The following is a 23725-nucleotide window of genomic DNA, read 5'->3' on the forward strand; positions in this document are numbered from 1 at the left end:
CTAGTGGTTGACCAGGCTTGTAATGCCATACTCAGTTTTCTTCATGTCTTTTTATTCATACCTGAAAGTTTACTGTCACACAGTATATTCATACATTCCATAAACAAACAGTACCCAGCTGCAGGAGGTGGTAGGATAATGGAGAAAGAAAGAAAGAAAGATAGACTGGAAGAAACTATTCACTACCTAAAAACTACCAAATCCTACAGATAATACATAAAAAAAGAGAACATAATACATTATAACGTTTGCATCACTTTCAAGGGGTGTGTGAAAGGAAGTGCTTACAATTTACCAAATCATGGGTAAATGTAAGTGTCCTTACGTCAAGTCTGTGTAGTGTAACATCATGACAGATTCTCTGTTTGTGTTGTGATTGTTCATATGACTTAGTGTATTATACCTTAACAAATCCTTGCATGAGTGAATCGCATATCTGCTCAGTACTTCCTCAATATCTCCACTTCTTGTGGATACCGTCTATACAAATGGAAAATGTATCTCAGAGATTGTCTCTCTCATAATGTGTATTATATAATGACATATCAGATTTCCTCTCAAGAGTTCAACCATGAACTTTCTTCTACTTTAATGAAGGTTAAACATTATGTATGTTGTGTATATATATATATATATATATATATCATTTCTTTCTATAAAACATAAATAAAGAACGTAGTCTTATAATTGACAGTAAAATGTCTCTTTCTCAGTGTCCGTTGCTCGACGTCGGCTGCACGGGTGGTCACTTCTCCTTTGCACTTACCTTGCATAGCCTGAAAAGTCAAATGTTGTCTTCAACATAGATGTAATCTTGTCATCTGTTCGCTTAAGTGGAGGTGTTGTACGAGTCGCAAAAACAGCCTTAATAACTCTCCTATCTTTTGCTTCCTCAGGGTTTTCTGTCATATGTAAGTATAAGTATAATAAAGGCTAACATGGCACTAAATTTCACTTTCGTAAAAACAAAATTTTATACAAATGTATTCACATGAGGGCTGTGTAAAAACTATATTTCTTCCAACTTAAGTTCCTTAAAATATCATTCTCCTGTCTGAACACGAACTATAAATGTTTTCTTCCACACAATGGCTTAACAAAACTTAACGAAAGGTTACTAAGTTACACTTCTGAAATAAATTAAAGCTTATGTGTTTCTGAGTCACATTCTTATTACACTTCTTTCCACAGTTGTAATCATCATTATGTTCACTCTGCTTTTCTTGCATTCGTTCATTTTCGAGGGCACTGTAAATAGATTCACCTTTAACGCCTTGTACTTACGTGTTCTAACTCATCACAAATGTTTTCTTTCAAACTGAAATTCTTATGTAATCTTAAAGATGTAGACTGTTACTCACTTCTCTATGTAGCACAATATTACCAAAACATTCTCACTCATTCCTTACTCACATATTCATCATTATATATATATATATATATATATATATATATATATATATATATATATCCTTATACATTAAACATATTCCTCATCAAACATTAATATATCACATACGTGGGGCCATTTGGCACTTCCATTCTCATAAAACTCCAATAATATTTTCCTCAAATAATCTCTTGTCTCCATCAACTACTTCACAGTAACTTACCTTCTTATATTAACTTAAATATTAACTCATTCATACTGATCATTCATTCTTACATCCTCATTCATTCTGCTACATACCTATGTCATTACTGATCTCAATAGCTATTATCTCCTGTCATTAGAGTGTCTTGAAATAACTAAATAATTGTTGATTCACCTTATAATTTACAATTAACAACAAATGTAATCTGTGTAGATCTCATTCCTATATGAATATCTTTTCTCATTCAGTAAGTGTACTCACCTGGGTTTACATTCTCTTCATAATTATGTATACAAGTGTAACTGCAGTATATAATTTCCATAAATGAATGTTCGTATAGGCTGTATAACTTAATGTTCGTGTATTCAATACAAATATTTATGATCTCGTTTTCACAGCAACTTGTTCATGTTCAAATTAGTTGTCATTATATTATGTTGTTTTAGTGCACAAAGGGTTTCAAATGTCTGTGGGGATGCAGCCCCCTCGGCTTGTGAGATAACGGGTATTCTAGGGAGTAACAACCTGGGTGAGGTATGCTTGCTATTCTGAAAGGACCTGAATATAATAAATCCTGCTCAATCTCCTGATAGTCTGAATCTACAAGTGTTAAATTACATACACTAACTATGGTAGGATATACCAATTGAAATTGACTTACTTCGTAATGTTTTTGTCGTGGTTCAATCGTCTTGTTAAGTTCAACATTAATTAGTTGTTCTCCTACGGATAATTGACATATGCCATTACTTAAATCTATGATTGCTTTGTGTTCATTAAAATAATCCATCCCTAGGATGCAGTGTACGATAAGCTTGTCTACAATCAGAAAATTACACTTGAACTGTGTACTGGAAAATGTGAAGTTAACAAGGGCTTGCATGCGTATGTTCTTAGATTTAGTACCTGTGGCACTAACCACGTGGCAATTTTGTACAGGTAATGTAGGTATGTTTATAATTTGTTTCAATTCATTATAGAATGCGGTTGACATCACACTTGCAACAGCACCAGTATCGAATAAAATTTGTACATCATAATCGTTAAACTTAACCCATGCCGTAGCTTGTATGAATTCTTTAACACAATTGTCTGATTTAATGTTTATCTCGTCGGTTAATTCCTGTTCTGCTGTCATTTTGTCATCGTACCTGAGGAAACAAACCGTCTCAGCCGTTGCGCTCTTACAACACCTCACGACCGAAGCACGAGCGCTTAGCTCGGTCGTCGACTGTTTTCCGTCATCTGCTGTGTTTGGCCGGGTTCATTGACCAGCTCCACTATGTTTATATTCCGGCCGGTTGGCGCCCACGCGTCAGCTGATGGCGCGCCGCAATTGTTATTGCTACTTCGTGGCGGGGAGTGCGTAACTGTACTGGGGAACGGCGGTGGATTCCGTGGAAGGTTATGATTTGTCATACGTGAATTTTGTGTGTTCCACATATTCTGTCGGTGATTGTTGGGACTGTTATTGTTTTGGTGGTAATTATGTCTGTTATATGTCATGTTCCTGTCAAAGTAGCCCGGGTTGTACCGGTTATTCTCACGTCTCCTATTGTTGTTGTTGTTGTACTGTCTGTAATTTTCATTTTGCTTGTAGTTACAATTTTGATATGGGTGATAATTATTGTTGTTATTATTATTCCACGAATTTCTGCGATTGTTCCTACTGTCATACACGTTTCCATTTGAATATGTTTCGCGCGCAGGCATCGTATTGTGTCGCGGCGCGGACGGATGGTTCCACCAACCACCGTCACTACGGTTCCTTTGGGGTGGGTGCTGATTTTGGTTAGTAATGTGAGTAAAATTTGAATGGCATGAATCGCCTCTGTAAACTACGTCCATTTGATCTAAGAAGTTTAAAAAACTCTTAATGTCATTATCCGGTACTCCCATTAATCTGTCTCGGTATGGAAAGGGTAAGTGGCTCTTTAAAGTGTCAATTATCGCTGGCAAGTCGGCTGGTTTGGACCAGTACAGTGTCTTGTCTAGGTACCTCTCAAAGTATTGTCTTAATGTCTCTTTTTTAGGATCATAGGTCTCGGGGTTGCACACTTCTCTCCTTAGACTTTGTTGCTCATTCTCGGACCAGAATTCGTCCAAGAAGTCTTGTTCGAACTGTTCAAACGTAAGGCACCGCCGTTTCATAGCGGCACCCCACTTAGCTGCTCGTCCTCTCATGAGATTGGTGACGTATCTGATTTTATCGACTTGTGACCAACTACGTGGAAAAACACCGTCAAATGACCTAATAAACACAATAGGGTGGACTTTGTGCTTGTCCTCACTGGAAAATGTCTGGAAATGCCTATGTCTTACAAACGTGTCACCGGCCATTCCGGTTGGCATAACTGTATCGACGTAGTTTGTGTCACTTGCTACTCTAGGTGTCGTATCGTAATATTGCTCGTTTGGTGGAAAAGAAGGCGGCACATTGTAATTTTGATTGGAAATAGGTGATTCCACAATAGGTGTTCTGTCTGTGTCATTAGCCATGGTTTTAGCTGTTTTGTCGTTCCCTGACGATGCGTTTGTACCAATCACCAAACACGGCACAACATTGTCTCGTAATTTTGTCACTTCGTCTTCTATGTGTTTTGTCTCGTCTTTAACATGTGTCTTTGCTTTTGAAAGTATATCCTGTGTAATTGTTTCAAGTTTTTTGTCCAGATAGTCGTCACACAATTTACATTCGTGTACAATTCTTTCGGCCATGTTGGTGTCGTTGTTTAGTGACGCGAGGTCTGCTCGATCTTCTAATTTTTCTATCTTTTCTTTGAGGTGGGTTTGTTCAAGAACTACCATTGTAAGCTGTTGGGTAATATTTCCCACTTCTTCAGTCAGCTTTTCTTGGGTGGAGCTAGCTGAAGTGTGGGCCTGAGCTAACTCTTCCACACGAGTGTTCACTTCCTGCTGCATATTAACTATTTCAGTTAACTGATTCTCACATCGGGTGATATTGTTTTTTGTTTCATGTGTGAATGTAACCAAAGTTTCTTCCTGTTTAGTGACTCGATCGGACAATGTCTCAAATCGCTGGCTGAGCTGTTGAGTGGTGTTATTTAATTCTGTCATCTGTTTTGTCGTCCGTTCAAAATTTTCGGTCATAGTATGGTTTAATATGTCAATTTTCTGACTAACGTCTCGTTTCATGTCTGCAAATAACTCTAATAGTCGGTCCAGTTTGTCAGTTTCCTGTGTCCGATTTGTGTCACATTGCTGAATTTGTCTCATATTCGGTTCTGACATTGATGTTAACAATGGCGCTGACGGTCTAGTCTCGCGTCCATTCCACATTTCGTCATTTAAAGTCGCCATCTGTGTATTATCACAAATGTTGCGAGTTTGAGGCAAAATCATTGCATTGATCTGTGAACTCGTCCATGGAGGGAAACGCGGACTTTCTTGTTGGTTGAAAGATGAATCTACTTCACTTAACTCATCTGCCGAAACTATCTCTACCTTACCACGTTCCATTGTAATAGGATGTATAATCGTAAGTCAAAAGGGAATAATATGAGTCTAATTAATAAAGATTTGACTCAAATTTAGGTTGAAATATTTTCTCGTCAATGTAAATGATTGCTCTATTGCAAACAATGATTGAGAAAGATGCAGCAGGGCGGACTAAATTTTTCGTAACAAATGACTGTGTGGCAGTCAAATTCACGATCTTCATATGCAGCTACAACAATACTATAATTACCACAAACGACAATAGAGAGAGATAATTTTGGAAACATCTAGAAGAAAACTACAGGATGTGTGGAAAGGGAAAAATGGATTCTGCAGTTGGCTATTGAATGCTTGAATGAAACATAATTGTGTGACTCACCATTAAATTTTCTGTCCTGCAGCGGCTGGTCAATCACTTCTGCGTAAATCGTATTCGTCAAAATATGGATTTTCTTAATACATCTCCATCGGATAATCACCAAAAGGTCTCAAAATAAGTTTTGCATCAATATATGCCCATGTAAAGGAAAACAGATTGAATTAGTTACAAAAATTCTTTACAATATTGTTGCATGATCATTTGCTTAGGTACAATAAAGTTGGTGTTTTAGTTACCCTTTAAAGTTCAGGATTTTTGGATATTCTCTGTTGGGAGAAAATACAAATTAAAGTTTCAAATTTGCTCAAAAACGACACATCCGAAAATTGCGTCCTGTCACGTCGCCAGTTGTAGTGGTTAATAAAAAAGAGAAGAAAAATAAGAGAGAAGAAAAGAGGTTGAAAATGTGGAAGAAATCGTGAATAAGAAAAGGGGTTTTAAAATCGTAAATGACCGTGAAAAAAAAAAAGAAAAGGAAAGAATAAAAAGCAAATCGGACATCGCATTACAGTAGAGCTATTGTTCGGGTGGTCCTTGTGGCGTTTTTGAGCAAAAGTTAAACCAATTTCCACTACAAAAAGTATTGAAAAAGAACAGAGAATGACAAAATGTAACTGACAGGGGGAAATGACGTAGATAAGAGTTCATCCTTTACCAGGTAAACTTGTCTTCTTTCATGTGGCGTCCAGGTCTTCAAAAATCTCCTACTTCATTTCTGCGCGAAAAGTCTGCTCCGAAATCTTGCAATAAGTTTCATTGTCCAGGAATTTCTAATGTATACAAAACCGTCTTGATCTTAAATACAATTTATTTTAGTTGCTTCTCTCCATCCTCCGAATTTCATAACAACTTCCACAATGTCTACACATTAATAAGTTTTTTTCGTCTTAATCAGGTCACGCCTGCCTTCAGCTTCGGCTATCAAGAGACAATTAAGAAAACGAATAGAAAACAAAAAAATAGTTACAATTTTAGTAGTTTCTCTGCCGTCGAGCGCTCATAGCGCTGCGACGGGATATTTTTTATCTGAGGGAACGAGTGCAGCGCGGCGAAATTCAAAGTCCCGCTACAAGGGCCACGAAAGGGAAGCAGTGGTTGGGAAGGGAGTGAGACAAGGTTGTAGCCTATCCCCGATGTTATTCAATCTGTATATTGAGCAAGCAGTAAAGGAAACAAAAGAAAAATTCGGAGTAGATATTAAAATCCATGGAGAAGAAATAAAAACTTTGAGGTTCGCCGATGACATTGTAATTCTGTCAGAGACACCAAAGGACCTGGAAGAGCAGCTGAATGGAATGGACAGTGTCTTGAAAGCAGGATATAAGATGAACATCAACAAAAGCAAAACGAGGATAATGGAATGTAGTCGAATTAAATCGGGTGATGCTGCGGGAATTACGAGGAGACACTTAAAGTAGTAAAGGAGTTGTGCTATTTGGGGAGCAAAATGACTGATGATGGTCGAAGTAGAGAGGATATAAAATGTAGACTGGCAATGGCAAGCAAAGGGTTTCTGAAGAAGAGGAATTTGTTAACATCGAGTATAGATTTAAGTGTCAGGAAGTCGTTACTGAAAGTATTTGTATGCAGTGTAACCAAGTATGGAAGTGAAACATGGACTACAAATAGTTTAGACAAGAAGAGAATAGAAGCTTTCCAAATGTGGTGCTACAGAAGAATGGTGAAGATTAGATGGGTAGATCACATAACTAATGAGGAGGTATTGAATAGAATTGGAGAGAAGAGAAATCTGTGGCACAACTTGACTAGAAGAAGGGATCGGTTGGTATGGCATATTCTGAGGCATCAAGGAATCACCAATTTAGTATTGGAGGGCAGCGTGGAGGGTAAAAATCGTAGAGGGAGACCAAGTGAAGAATACACTAAACAGATTCAGAAGGATGTAGGTTGCAGTAAGTACTGGGAGATGAAGAAGCTTGCACAGGATAGAGTAGCATGGAGAGCTGCATCAAACCAGTCTCTGGACTGAAGACCACACCACCACAGGGCTAGCTGCATTGCTGCACGCGCCTGCAGACAGAATAATTGCACTACAGTTTCTCCCTGCCTCACCAGTGATAACTGTTATGTATCGCCTATGTCAAACTTTTAACAGTGGGCCTATTTACAGGGTTATTTCTCACAAAGAAAATGATTTCTGTTTAACATTCACTTTGTGAAAGTAAAAAAAAAATAGTAGTTTTATTTTAATAACCACAATGAGTTTTATAATTTGCTTTCCTTTTCAGCTATTGAAAGGGCACGGCCGACTTCCTTCCCCATCCTTCCCTAATCCGATGAGACCGATGACCTCGCAGTTTGGTCTCTTCCCCCAAACAACCCAACCCCTTTTCAGAATTAACCTTATATGCTAACGGGTGACCAAAAAATTTCCGTTCGAAGGCCGTACAGTCCAGAATCGGTATGCCACTTGGGTAAACTCGCCGCGAACATTGAGCAATCATCCCATCGACGCACCAGGTTGATGTTACCCATTTGGCAAAACACCGTGTCCCGCTGCGTGAAGAAGTCCGTATCTGCCTGGTGCACGTCTTCGTCCTACAGGAATCGTCGATCCTTGAAGCCCTTTTTTAAGATACCGAAGGTCTGATAAGGACATGTGGAGAAATCAGGTCTGTGGGCGGGTACTCGAGTACCTCCCACTGGAGCTGCGGTAATTTCTGCGTTACGACACTTACGATATGGGGCATACATTATCATGAAGCAGCAACACCGCTAGTCACAGTTTTCTCGGATCATTCCATAATGGTCGTTTTCGACAGACATGCTGCCCCATACACATTCTTCATCCTCCGGTGAATGTCTACCGGTATTCGTCCTTCGATAGCCAAGAAAAGAACAACATCACGTTGGCCCTCTATTCCCGCATTTACCGCACGGAAGTCGGAAAGACACGCGTACCTCACCAATGCATTGCCTAAACGTCTGTGCTTATATACCTGCCCAGAGTCGCGCTGTGTTGCTTATACACTGCAGTAACTTCTTCAAACGGAAAATTTTTTATTGCCTCTTATATATGATTGTCTAATTATGTACATCATTCCCTAGCGAGGTGCAACATTTTACGTTCCTCTTCATCTTTTTGCTGCAAAGTGAAAACCGAACTAAAGATCATTACTAATAACTATGTAATTCAATAATTAAACTGAGGTAATGTTTATTTTCGGGTGTAATAGATGTTTGACGCTGCAGTAACTCGTCCTCACACAGGATTGTCACACAAGGTAAAATGTTTATAAACAAACATGGATATGTAAAAGACTACAATTCTGTACAGAGGAAAAGACGGATATGTCAAAGATGATAATTTATACAGATTACATTATTGTTTTTATTTCTTTATGTAGCCTTCGTTGCTGCTGCACCACAAAGTCATCACGCTGTACAATAAAAAGTCAAATTACGAAAAGTATTGTAACACTCTTGTCAAAACTTGTTCAGTTTGACACCCACAACAAATTTGTAACGATTACAACAATTTAAGACTTATTACGCAAATTTTCGCAAGTATCAACAGTAATCATATGCCCGTTATTTAAGATAAAACGTTTTGTTTAACACAGAGGTTAAATAGTATATTCCCAAGATTCAAAGACACAAAATCTGAATTTAGATTTTTCGTCCGATTTCTGAACCAATTGTTCAAATGGCTCTGAGCACTATGGGACTTAACATCTGAGGTCTTCAGGCCTCTAGAACTTAGAACTACTTAAACCTAACTAACCTAAGGACATCACACACATCCAAGCCCCAGGCAGCATTCGAACCTGCGACCGTAGCGGTCGTGCGTTTCCAGACTGAAGCGCCTAGAACCGCTCGGCCACTCCGGCCGGCCCGATTTCTGAAATAAATGTTACTACACAACTGTAAACTTTTTGAATATTAGATGATAGAAGACTATCGACACGAAAAGTTATTTCCATTTCGTCTTTTTTTAAGTTCATGTAGAGATTATACCCGTCTCTCACTCAAGTACTTGCAAAATGATTTAGGTATCTGATGGTGCAAAAAGTGTGAAGTCATCCGTCATCCACATGAGCAACTGCTAAAGGAAATCCGCTAAATTTCGGTTACATTATAAATGAAACAAATCTTAAAAGCTACAAATTCAACTAAATATTTAGGGATTACAATTACAAATAACTAGAATTGCGACCTTCATATGGACAATATTGTGGGGAAAGCCAACCAAAGACTGCGATTTATTGGCAGTACTCTTAGAAACTGCAACAGGTCTACTAAAGAGTCTAGTTACACCACGCTTGTCCGCCCTATTCTGGTGTACTGCTGTGCGGTATAGGATCAACATCGTATGAACTGACGAACAACACGAAAAAGTTTAAAGTACGTCAGTTCGTTTTGTATTGTCGCGAAATAGGGGAAAGAATGCCACTGACATGTTATGCGAAATTGGGCTGCAGTCATTAAAACAAATGGATTTTTCTTTATGGCAGGATCGTCTCACGAAATCTCAATTACCAACTTTCTCCTCCTATTGTTGGTGTCCCCCAATATAGGGAGAAATGATCATTGTAATAAAATAAGAGAGATCAGAGCTCGCGCTAAAGGATTTAAGTGCTCGTTTTCCTCGGGCGTCGTTCGAAAGTCGAACTGTAGAGAAGTAGCTTGAAGGTGGCTCGATGAACCCTCTGCCAGGCGTTTAGTTGTGAACTGCAGAGTAATCATGTAGATTAGATGTAGATGTAGTTGCTGCATTTAAGAGATTACGTATGTACTATAGAAAAAACTCGCATCAACTCGCAAAATTTGAACCAATGTCAGCATTAGTTTGTAAGGAAATGAGGAACCAGTTTTCTGCAATGTTTTTGGAGCAATTTGAATCACTTTCCTACTCAATCAGTATGTTATTTCCGACTTCTTCTGGAGCCGCAGTATCTATAATTGCTGTAGCTAATCCATTAGGATGTGTCATTTTAAAGGGTAAAAGTAAAATTTCGTGATTTTTGTAAACGTGGGGACCATAAAGTGCCTTTTGATGTGCAATATCCTAATTTAAAAGGTTTATCTTTATTGATAAACATTTAGCTTTGGAAATTTGCCCTTGATTATAATTTATATTGAAATTTCTGACACAGCAACACAAATTAATATAAACTCCCCCCAAAATCTGCTTAAGCAATGTTTTAATGAACTCAAAAAATTTTGTTTGTATTCTGTCTCTGTTACCAAACACTGTAAATACATTATAAAAAACTTCAACCAATAATATTCACCAAATGTTGCCGTTAATGCATCCTTCTCATTTCACCCGAGTACACACTTCGACAGATGTCTCTGTTATAAGTTTCACACACGGCTCTGTGGACTGTCCATACCATGACCACTTTGGAACTTGCACTGGCTCTTGAAAGAACCTTCTTACTTCTGATATTTTGAGGTTACAAGTAACTGGAGGTTCATACACTTTTTCTGACCTGTCTATCAGTTCCAAAAGTGATGTTCCATTTGGATTTACTGAAAGTGTTTTCGCACGGTCGACAGATAGGTTTCCTGGTGTATCATCATCTTCATTCTTCAATTCAGTTATATTCTGGACCCCTGTTTTCCTTTCTTCTTCGCCTTCCAACGATAAAAGTGTCTGAAGCACCGTTTCACAAAATGCAAACCACTATGAACGTTGGACTTGCGATTTGATTCTAAACCAGGAGGTATAGTAAACGCCAGCAATGTATTCCACAAGCAGTTGTAACGTTTTCAAGTTCGTTGCCATTACGTCCATGTTTTGAAACCCATATGCGACAAAACCGATTTGGAATTGTCAACCACCGAGAGTGGCTTACAGAATGAATTTCTAATAATACCAGATCAGTTGGAAATGCACCTGTCCTTGTAGACTGAATTATCCTGTAACAATTAGCCTGATCTGTACAGAAGTTGTTGACAAGTCTCATTCGGTGGAACCAAACGCTCTGGAAAGGGTACTCGGAAAAAAGGTTTATAGTTCAAAAACTTTTATGAGTGACATAAAAAACATTCTCAGATTTTATAGTGTATTTTTATCCTTACAGCAGAAGCAGAGACAGAAATAATGATAAGAAGCCACTTCTTGAAAGAAGACAGTTTGCTGCGAATTTTATATGTAAGGTCAAAATACCACGAAATTGAAGTAGCTATTTATCAAACAAAACAATATAACTGCCGTTTATTGTACACTACTGGCCATTAAACTTGTTACACTAAGAAGAAATGCAGATGATGAACTGGTACTCATTGGACAAATATATTATACTAGAACTGACATGTGATTACATTTTCACGCAATTTGGGTGCATAGATCCTGAGAAATCAGTACCCAGAACAACCACCTCTGGCCGTAATAACGGCCTTCATACGCCTGGGCATTGAGTCAAACAGAGCCTGGATGGCGTGTACAGGTACAGCTGCCCATGCAGTTTCAACACGATACCACCGTTCGTCAAGAGTAGTGACTGGAGTATTGTGACGAGCCAGTTGCTCGGCCACCATTGACCAGACTTTTTCAATTGGTGAGAGATCTGGAGAATGTGCTGGCCAGGGCAGCAGTCGAACATTTTCTGTATCCAGAAAGGCCCGTACAGTACCTAAAACATGCGGTTGTGCATTATCCTGTTAAAATGTAGAGTTTCTCAGGGATCGAATGAAGGATAGAACCACAGGTCGTAACACATCTGAAATGTAACGTTCACTGTTCAAAGTGCCGTCAATGCGAACAAGAGGTGACGGAGACGTGTAACCAATGGCACCCCAAACCATCACGCCGGGTGGTACGCCAGTATGGCTATGACGAATACACGTTTCCAATGTGCGTTCACCGCAATGTCGACAAACACGGATACTACCATCATGGTGCTGTAAACAGAACCTGTATTCATCCTAAAAAATGAAGTTTTACCATTCGTGCACCCAGGTTCGTCCTTGAGTACACCACCGCAGGCGCTCCTGTCTGTGTTGCAGCGTCAAGGGTAACCGCAGCCACGGTCTCGGAGCTGATAGTCCATGGTGCTGCAAACGTCGTCGAACTGTTCGTGCAGATGGTTGTTGTCTTGCAAACGTCCCCATCTGTTGACTCAGGGATCAAGACGTGGCTGGGCGATCCGTTACAGCCATGCGGATAAGATGCCTGTCATCTCGACTGCTAGTGATACGAGGCCGTTGGGATCCAGCACGGCGTTCCGTATTACCCTCCTGAACCCACCATATTCTGCTAACAGTCATTGGATCTCGAGCAACGCGAGCAGCTATGTCGCGATACGATAAACCGCAATCGCGATAGGCTACAATCCGACCTTTATCAAAGTCGGAAACGTGATGGTACATATTTCTCCTCCTTACACGAGGCATCACAACAACGTTTCACCAGGCAACGCCGGTCAACTGCTGTTTTTGTATGAGAAATCGGTTGGAAACTTTCCTCATGTCAGCACGTTGTAGTTGTCGCCACCGGCGCCAACCTTGTGTGAATGCTCTGAAAAGCTATTCATTTGCATATCAGAGCATCTTCTTCCTGTCGGTTAAATTTCGTGTCTGTAGCACGTCATCTTCGTGGTGTAGTAATTTTAATGGTTAGTAGTGTAAATACAATTGTGAATTGCTAATCTGAATACAACTTTATGAAACCCTACTAATCCTATTCGTGATCTACATTCAGACCCTTGGCTTGTTTCCATCCACAGGAGCAGCAACGACCGCCGCCGAGGGAGCCGGATGTCAGCACGTACAACCCGTTCACCCACCTGCGCAGCAACACGCGCGGTCGCCAGCCGGACAGCCGCTACCAGACGACGTCGTCGTCAACGAGCGGCACGGTAGCCTCCAGGGGGCGGCCCGCCACGGCCACAAAGCCGCCCCAGCAGCAACAGCTGAGCGCCGCCAGACCCAGCAAGGTGTCGTTCGTGCCCAAGCGGGGTCTCCAGGCGGAGCCGCCCACCACGAGGACGACCGCCACTACCACTACCACGACCACCACAACCACGGCTGTCCCGCCCCCGCCGCTCGAATACGACTCCAAAGCCGAGTATTATTACGACGACTCTTACGATCTGGAAAACGACGATGCTGCAGACGAAGATGTGTCTCACCACAACCGTCACCCAAATCACCACCATCAGGTACCCACCGGTCACGGCGCCGCTGTCGGCGGGAACGTCACCGTCCCTCGCCCCAATTCGGAGCGACCACTTCCCGGAGAGAAACAGGTTCAGCCAGTGGCGGCACTCCCGGAGAAATCCGAGGTGAACAACTACATCCCAATGGGAGAAATAACGACTTTCCCCGTGGATCAGAAGGAGGCAATCACAAGTGTCGGGAAAGAGCAGACGACACTGTTGTCGGAGATACCGACCACTCTGCAGAACGGCGAGTACGAATACTCTACCGATGCCAGCAGGGAGTCACCTGGCGTCCTCACCGAGAGCGGTGCGTCTGGGTTTCCGTCTGGCGTCGCCGCCACAGAGAAGCGTGCGGAAGGAACAGAAGTTGCGGACACGCAGCCCGCGATCGCAACTACCCAGGAGTACGTGCCTCCTGCCACGGAGGAATACCCGCCCGCTCAGCTGCAGATAGAGACGGAACCCAGCGCGAACAAGTCGGCCGTCGCTTTCGAGATTCTTACGATGAATCCGAGACACACTCTGGTCGAGCAAGACAACTTTAAGGGTTTCGTCGACAGTTACCTGATCGACGCCACAGACTCACCTCACCAGCCACCGACAATGTCGAAACACACCACAGAAGAATCGGACACCGTCGCCGTCTCTGTAAAGAGCACTGTCACGATGAAGCGACCTGCAGAGACCGCGCTGGTGCCGCGAAATCTGAAAGCCGAACCGGCCGACCGGCCGCCCCTGGGTGAGCCGATAATATCTGTCGTCACCACCAAGAGCGTCATAAATGGTACCTCCACCATCGTGACACTCCCACCAGTGACGTCGTCTGCAGAGAAAGCCGACTCCCGTGATCAGGCGTCAGAGGACGCGCCAGATACCGCTGAGGACGCAGAAACAGAGCGCTCTGTCGTCGTCGCTGTCGTGACGAGCCGCAGCGTCTCCGGTGCGAGGTACTTGCCGTCTGGTCTCATCAAACAGGAGGAAAAGTCTGACGCCGCGGCTGCAAAGAAAGTTCTCGACGAATCGGAGAATCCTCCCGCTAAAAACGAAACGTCTGAGGGTTCTTTGCCAGCACCAGAAACTGTGGAACGCGCCCCTGAAGCAGTTTCCCCTTCCATGTCCAGTGACAACAATTCCATATCCAACATGACACAGTCTTCCACAGAAAGTATTACCGACAAATTGGACAGAGTGCAGTCTGAACTGGCCACCAAAATTTTTAACACGACACAGTCCTCGACAGAGAGTATTCTCGACAAACTCGACAGAGTACAGTCCGAACTGGCCAGTGGAATTTTCCTCGGTGGGTTCCGGAACGGGGCTGACAACATAGACATACTGACGGACACCTCAGATAAGCCGCCCAACTCTACGAGGCTGACGACACCGCCCACGACAACTACCTACAGGTCGCCCGTCGTCATCCGCAAATTCACTCCACACACTCGTACGACCCCCAGGCCGAAAAAGCGGCCTGTCAGTATCGACACCATTCCTAGAGACAATCTCGACGGCCTTCTGCCGAACGGTTTCAAACCGAGAGGATTCTCCGGCCGAAGTAAGTCGTCGACTACCACCACCACGACTGCCGCCCCCTCGGCAATAAACATGATGGATATGCCACAAGGTGACCAGCCCATCGTTACGAACGCCACTGCTACCGGACGATCCAGTGGTCCGAGCAGTCTGCGAAACAAAATAAGAGTCCAAGATGTGAGCGCCTTCTTGCCTCCAGGATACAAGCCTCCTCCAGAGGAAGCTAACGCCACCGAAAAAGCCCTCACGCTGGAAGCGCTTCTAGGAAAGGTGAAAATATCCGCGCCCTCGTCTCTACTGCCGCCGGGCTACAACGCCTCCAAGGAAATGAGTAAAGATACTAATACGACGCGGGACAAGCCAAAGGGCGCGCCGGTCGTCACCAAGGTAGACAGCATCGACAAGCTGCTGCCTCCCGGCTACAAGAAGCTGGCTGCGGAAGTGACGACTGCACCTTCCAGCTCTGTAGCGACGACGACGTCGAAAGAGGCGGGCATCCTCGAATCGCTGCTGGGTAAAGTGAAGCCGGTGGACGTGAGCTCGTTCCTTCCGCCAGGATTCGCCAAGAATTCGTCTGCTGCGCAGGAGGACAAGGGTGGCAGTGGCAGTGCCCTGGACGCGCTGCTGGGGAAGGTGCAGTTCAAGGACGTGACGTCACTGTTGCCGCCGGGCTACAAGCCCGAGGAGGGCGGCGCGCCGACGCCGGCCATGGTGTCCAGCACCACGCAGGCCACCTACCGGTTCGTGGCGCCGACGCGGCCCGGGCTAGTGCGCAAGCCGCTGGGCAGGACCAGCACCGCCAGGAGCGTCGAGGCCAACAGGCCGCCCGTCCCCACTATCAAGGGCTGGGGCACCAGGTAGGTACACTCCTCGCCACGCATCCCTGTACACCTGACACAGTCAGCATCCGCTCCCTGACATATTCGAGAATGGTTGTCTGTACCTGCCCTTATTATTTAATCACGAACAGGGTTTCATCTTCTTGGGTCTTAGGGTGACAACTGAACCTCACAATCACAGTTAAACTCGCAATCTAACCACGACACTCTGGTGCGAAAGGCGCCGTCTGACAGTTGGAGCGACGCCAGCGCTCCAAGCGGTGAGAAATCAGACTGTTACCTGCGTTGTAAGGACAGCGTTTGTTTTTAATTTTTCTGTTTAATTAACGAAATACTTGTTATGTTTTGCGTTCCTTGCATTAGTAAATTATCAAATGACATGAATTACCGTGAAAGAAATGTAAAAACATCGCTAGCACAGACAGTTGTTGTTGTGTTGTTGCTTTTGTTGATGTTCATCTTATATCCTCCTTTCAAGACGCTATCCATTCGGTTCAACTGCTCTTCCAAGTCCTTTGCTGTCTCTGACAGAATTGCAATGTCTTCGGCGAACCTCAAGGTTTTTATTTCTTCTTCATGGATTTTAATACCTACTCTGAATTTTTCTTTTGTTTCCTTCACTGCTTGCTCAATATACAGATTGAATAACATCGGGGAGAGGCTAAAACCCTGTCTCACTCCCTTCCCAACCACTGCTTCCCTTTCATGCCCCTCCGTGATGACTGGGTGTTGTGTGATGTCCTTAGGTTAGTTAGGTTTAAGTAGTTCTAAGTTCTAGGGAACTGGTGACCATAGATGTTAAGTCCCATAGTGCTCAGAGCCATTTGAACCATTTTTTTTCATGCCCCTCAACTCTTATAACTGTCATTTGGTTTCTGTACAAATTGTAAATAGCCTTTCGTTCCCTGTATTTTACCCCTGCCACCTTCAGAATCTGAAAGAGAGTATTCTAGTCAACATTGTCAAAAGTTTTCTCTAAGTCTACAAATACTAGAAACGTAGGTATTCATTTCCTTAATCTAGCTTCTAAGATAAGTCGTAGGGTCAGTATTGCCTCACGTGTTCCAATATTTCTACGGAATCCAAACTGATCATCCCCGAAGTCGGCTTCTACTAGTTTTTCCATTCGTCTGTAAGGAATTCGCGTTAGTACTTTGCAGCCGTGACTTATTAAACTGATAGTTCGGTAATTTTCACATCTGTCAACACCTGGTTTCTTTGGGATTGGAATTATTATATTCTTCTTGAAGTCTAAGGGTATTTCACCTGTGCCGGCCGAAGTGGCCGTGCGGTTCTGGGCACTGCAGTCTGGAACCGCGAGACCGCTACGGTCGCAGGTTCGAATCCTGCCTCGGGCAAGGATGTGTGTGATGTCCTTAGGTTAGTTAGGTTTAACTAGTTCTAAGTTCTAGGGGACTAATGACCTCAGAAGTTGAGTCCCATAGTGCTCAGAGCCATTTGACCCATTTTTTTATTTCGCCTGTCTCATACATCTTGCTCACCAGGTGGTAGAGTTTTGTCAGGACTGGCTCTCCCAAGGCTGTCAGTAGTTCTAATGGAATGTTATCTACTCCCGGGGCCTTGTTTCGACTCAAATCTTTCAATGCTCTGTCAAACTCTTCACGTAGTATCATATCTCCCATTTCATCTTCATCTACATCCTCTTCCATTTCCATAACATTGTCGTCAAATACATCGCCCTTGTATAGACCCTCTATATACTCCTTCCACCTTTCTGCTTTCCCTTCTTTGCTACAGACAGATCTAATTCAAAAGACAGTAGATTTTGTTCACTCGTTTCCTAGGCATCTTAATAATTTGTATTTGATGAACTTAGCTTAAGGCTTTTAAGAGCTAGGACATTTCGGTTGTTTGCAACACTGTCAAAGCTTGTATGTCGTTATTTTTTTGTCGTTGGAAAGGCTGGGACAGCCATTTCTCTTTTTAGGATTTGCGGTATTTTATCGCATTGCTGAGTGTTGTAATAGGTTATGGTACGGTAGCATCTTGACATGGTTTTCTAGTACGCCACAGTAAAAGTGTCGCAAAAAACATCGAATCTGGACTTGCAGCATGCGGCAAATTAACTATTTATTTCACTTTGAAATATTTTTGAGATCGAGGCGCTTTTTTTACTTTCCAGTTCCGTATTTATAACTTCGCTCATCTTTATGGTAACTGAAATACGATATGGATTATATCACCCAAACCGTCATGAATAATTTTTAAAAGTGTAAACAGTCAACAGACTGACCGGCAACACATTCCCATACTACAAAATTAATTAATTAAAATCAAGATCAATGCAACATCCGTTGCTCAATAAACACATCTAGAATTCCTCATGTTTTTTTAGTCGGTGGCCATACGTATCCATGTTGCTCCTTCACATTTCTCTATGTTATCTAGTCATCTTCTATTTGGTGATATTCTCTGTCTTGTCTTCTCTTTTGCAATCCAGCAAAGTATTTCCTTACTGTACGTCCCCACTAGCTTCATTCCGTTTTCATTGCAGTCAGAATTACGTCTTTCACTTGTAGGTTTTCATGTCTTGTAATTCATAAGGTGCATCTTTCTTAGAATGCAAGTTTTCGTGGATGGAGTTCATTTCTGTAAAACGTGTGACCGCGTCATACGGGATGAAAATATTGACGTTTCAGAAAAAATGGCTCTGAGCACTATGGGACTTAACATCAATGGCCATCAGTCCCCTAGAACGTAGAACTACTTAAACCTAACTAACCTAAGGACATCACACAACACCCAGTCATCACGAGGCAGAGAAAATCCCTGACCCCGCCGGGAATCGAACCCGGGAACCCGGGCGTGGTCAGATGCCTTTGCAGACAGTCTTCATCAGTTTTTCTACTCCTCGCTATCTTATGTAAAAACTAGTGGAACACATTAACTGTAAACTTTCGTTTTCAGACATACCAAACATTTAGTTTTGGGAACTTCATATAGTTTACCAAAACACATCAGACGCTTTTTAACGTCCTCTTCATTTCTTTTCATGTTCATGCAATCGTTAAATTATGCTGCCGTAAATACAAATACTCTTCAGCCAACTCTATGACTTTATTGTGAATTTATACTAGTTTCTTTTCAACGTGATGACTATGATTTTAGTATTATTATAACTGATTTTCAGTCCTAGTTTCAAACTTACTCTATTAAGTTCTTCCATTCACTGTTGAGGATTCCCTGCGCTAGGGGCAAACAGTACAATATCGCAAGCAAAACGAATATGGCTCAAATGTATTCCATTAATTCGTCCGTAGTTTTCTCAGTTCAAGGGTCTGGAAACATTCTGTAGCACTGCTGAGTATAGTTTTGCTAATAATATAATAACTGATAAACGATAAAAAATTACCTTGATAACTTTTCATTAAAATTGATGTGGCTCAGAAGGGGCGAATAATACTGCTGCCGCCGGCCGCGGTGGTCTCGCGGTTCTAGGGGCGCAGTCCGGAACCGTGCGACTGCTACGGTCGCAGGTTCGAATCCTGCCTCGGGCATGGATGTGTGTGATGTCCTTAGGTTAGTTAGGTTTAAGTAGTTCTAAGTTCTAGGGGACTGATTACCACAGCAGTTGAGTCCCATAGTGCTCAGAGCCATTTGAACCATTTTTGAATACTGCTGCCAAAATCTTTGATCATTTAGAAAATGCCTTGCAGATATCGAAGCTAAATTTGAAAGCAAATTGAGGAAGCTCCTTCCGTGTAGTGCTTATGTCATTGCAAAATTTTTATTTAGAAAATTGTAGCTTTTTTTCGTGGACTCTTCTGCAAATGGTTATCATGCACTCATAGTTAAATACGGATTAATCAAATAGCCCGTAAACTAATTTGTTACACATTGTGAGCGCTCCATGGGACTATGCTCCACATTGTATTTGCTGCAGTTCTCCTGGCAGCGAAAATATCTGTACGTCAGCAGCAACTGTAGTGCGAGGCGCACAACACTCTAGTCAAGGTGTAACTGACATTTGATTTCCACGGTGGGTGGAATCACAGATGAGCAGCGTGGCTTGTTAGTTGCAGAATATTGCTTTCCGCCATGTCGAATTTTCAGTAGGTGCCAACGACCTGTGGTTCCGCAAATGGCACTTCAGCACGAATCTCTTGTCTGCTTGTGTTGCAGGTCGACTACGCCATTCACCGGCTGGCCCACGCCGTCAACTACTCCCATCTCGATAGAGAAGCTGCTGGAGCAGGCGCGGACCGCCGAGGCGGAAACGACCTCCTCGACTACGACCACCACTACGACTACGACGACGACGACGACGACGACGACGCCCCGGCCGACAACGCCGGGCATCTGCACGGAGGACTGCGACTTCGTGGGCACTGTGCGGCTGGTGGGCGGCGTCGAGTGGGTGCCCGAGCTGCTCGACCACAACACGCGCGAGTGGCAGCAGCTCGCCAACGACGTCAAGCAGCAGGTGCGTTCCCAGCCATCCACAAAGTCACCCGGTCCACTTCCTGACACTTTCCAGGGCGCTTCCACTCGTCGGGAGGCAGCGTCCGCCTCTGCCTCCCCGTGTCCCATTAACAGGTTGTTTGTACATCTACATTACTGGCCATTAAAATTGCTACACCACGAAGATGACGTGCTACAGACACGAAATTTAACCGACTGGAAGAAGATGCTGTGATATGCAAATAATTAGCTTTTCAGAGCATTCACACAAGGTTGGCGCCGGTGGCGACACCTACACCGTGCTGACATGAAGAAAGTTTCCAACCGATTTCTCATACACAAACAGCAGTTGACCGGCGTTGCCTGGTGAAACGTCGTTGTGATGCCTCGTGTAAGGAGGAGAAATGCTTACCATCACGTTTCCGACTTTGATAAAGGTCGGATTGTAGCCTATCGCTATTGCGGTTTATCGTATCCCGACATCGCTGCTCGCGTTGGTCGAGATCCAATGACTGTTAGTAGAATATGGAATCGGTGAGTTCAGGAGGGTAATACGGAACGCCGTGCTGGATCCCAACGGCCTCGTTTGCAAGACAACAACCATCTACACGAATAGTTCGACGACGTTTGCAGCAGCATGGACTATCAGCTCGGAGACTATGGCTGCGGTTACCCTTGGCGCTGCATCACAGACAGGTGCGCCTGCGATGGTGTACTCAACGACGAACCTGGGTGCATGAATGGCAAAACGTCATTTTTTCGGATGAATACAGGTTCTGTTTATAGCATCATGATGGTTACATCCGTGTTTGGCGTCATCGCGGTGAACCACATTGGAAGCGTGTATTCGTCATCGCCATACTGGCGTAACACCCGGCGTGATGGTATGGGGTGCCGTTGGTTACACGTCTCGGTCACCTCTTGTTCGCATTGACGGCACTTTGAACAGTGGACGTTACATTTCAGCTGTGTTACGACCCGTGGTTCTACCCTTCATTCGATCCCTGAGAAACCCTACATTTCAGCAGGATAATGCACGACCGCATGTTGCGGGTCCTGTACGGGCCTTTCTGGATACAGAAAATGTTCGACTGCTGCCTTGGCAAGCACATTCTCCAGATCTCTCACCAATTGAAAACGTCTGGCCAATGGTGGCCGAGCAACTGGCTCGTCACAATACGCCAGTCACTACTCTTGATGAACTGTGGTATCGTGTTGAAGCTGCATGGGCAGCTGTACCTGTACACGCCATCCAAGCTCTGTTTTACTCAATGCCCAGGCGTATGAAGGCCGTTATTACGGCCAGAGGTTGTTGTTCTGGCTACTGATTTCTCAGGATCTATGCACCCAAATTGCGTGAAAATGTAATCACATGCCAGTCCTAGTACAATATATTTGTCCAATGAATACCCGTTTCTCGTCTGCATTTCTTCTTGGTGTAGCAGTTTTAATGGCCAGTTGTGTACATCTATCTTCCACACTTTACAATATGTGACAGAGATAACTTTTGGTAATATTTTGTTGCCACTATCTTTTGTTCCCTTCCATGTTCCATCGCGAATGATGCATCGTAATAACGATTGTAGATAAACATCCGTATTTCTCTGATTTTTTTCCATTATGCTCATTTTGCAAGACGTATGTGGAGTAATATGTTGCCCAACACTTCCAGGAACGTATACTCTCAGAAAAGTATACTTCTCTGTATGCGCCTGCTGAAGTTTCTTGAGAATCTCCGCAACGCTCCAGTGCCAGCTTTTAAAAAATCCGTTGGAGAAATGCACAGCTCTGTGCTGTATCTTTACTATCTCTTCTTTATATCAACGTTGTAAGTTTCCCAGAGCGATGAACAGTACACAAGTGTGTTTCCTTAAGATTCTTCCTATTAATCTCAGCCTGGCATGTGCTTTTCCTGCTATTTCTTTTATATCATCACTAGCGGAGAAATGTGGCGTTGCCCTGGTGTTGTTTATGGCTGTGCGTCTGGCCTTGTGCTTAATATTTATGACGTCATTACTCCTGCAGTATGTATCGCACAATTGTATAATTTTGTAGTAAGATTCAGTGGCACATGTGGATATTGTCTGCAATATGTGTTGCGAATGGAGTTAGTAGCAACGAAGTAATAAATTTAAACGTCATGCAAGATGCGACAGTTTTAAACGCATCTCATTGTTTATGACGTCATATCTCCTGAAGTATGTGTCGTACAATGATATAATTTTGCACTTACATTCAGTGGTACATGTGCATGCTGTCTGTAAAATGTGTCGCGAGTACAGTTAGTGGTAAAGAAGTAATAAATTTTACCGTCATGCCTCAAGCAGTACTTTTACTGCATGAACAGCGGAAAAATAATAAGCGATAAACATTTTTCCTTTCCTCAGTTTGTAAGGGTTGCCAGAGAGAAAAAATTTCGTAAAGATTTAAACTCGTGTGTAAAGTTTGTTGCAAAACGCAAATGCTGAGAGTCTCAAATAATTCTGCAATTCACGCGGCGAGGGCTATGCTTCTTTTTCACACCCACACCCACCCCTTTGACAGGTAGATGGTTCGTACCTCCACTGCAATTACTCCTAAACATTCAACTGTAGCTCTGTTTCCAGTGTTTCTTCGTTGGTAGTGTAACCAAACAGTAGTAGTTTTCTTCGCCTACTTTTGCGCAAAACGTTAGTTTTATTTACGTTCGGGGTCAACTGCCACTCCCCGCACCAATTGTAGAGCTTCTGCAGGTCTTCCTGCAGTTTGCAACCAAGTTCTGGCATTACTATTTATCCTGTAGATAACTTCCTTGTCTGCGAACAGCCTCATGGTGCTTCAGTTATTATCTGTTAGATCACGTATATTGTAAGCAGTAATGGTCCTGTCACAATTATTTGGCATACTCATGATATTACCTTTATATCCGTCAGTTTTGTTCCATTAAAAATGGCGTTTTGAGTTCTGTCGGCAAAGGAGTCCTGAATCCAACCTTAAATCTGCTTTGATACTCAGTTACATCGTGTTTTGTTCTCTAAATGACAAAGCAGAACTATTATCAAATGCTTTCCTGAAACAAGGAACACAAAATCATTGTTTCCAGAAAATTGTGGCGTAAGTAACCTTGTTATTCATATCATATACCTTCAGGTGTGCAAAGTTCAGCCAGGAGGAGGCACTGCAGCAGGTAGCATGGACCTTGCACCTTGCTGTACTGGTGCAGCTTATTTGCTTCAGCTGAGAGGAGAGGAGGCCCCACTTGTGCATGTTGGCCTTGCAGTGTGCCACTCACCCCCTTGTTCTGTCGAAAGTTTTGGGGAGCTTACTGCCAGAGTCTGGCTCTTCTCACAGAAGGATGTCCCAGTTCTCTTGTTCTGTCCTCCACCTTTC

General features: G+C 43.1%; 1 protein-coding gene across 1 annotated transcript in view; it reads left to right on the forward strand.

Moving 5' to 3' along the window:
- The window catches only part of LOC124795760 (mucin-2), a 111361-nt gene that overhangs the window by 46544 nt on the left and 41092 nt on the right, over nt 1–23725 (forward strand). Inside the window, exons 4-5 of the mRNA XM_047259843.1 lie at nt 13128–15952; nt 20078–20378. Of these exons, the coding sequence (XP_047115799.1) occupies nt 13128–15952; nt 20078–20378 (3126 nt within the window). The remainder of the gene's footprint in view (nt 1–13127; nt 15953–20077; nt 20379–23725) is intronic.

The sequence above is a fragment of the Schistocerca piceifrons genome, chromosome 4, assembly GCF_021461385.2.
Source record: "Schistocerca piceifrons isolate TAMUIC-IGC-003096 chromosome 4, iqSchPice1.1, whole genome shotgun sequence".
Taxonomy (NCBI): domain Eukaryota; kingdom Metazoa; phylum Arthropoda; class Insecta; order Orthoptera; family Acrididae; genus Schistocerca; species Schistocerca piceifrons.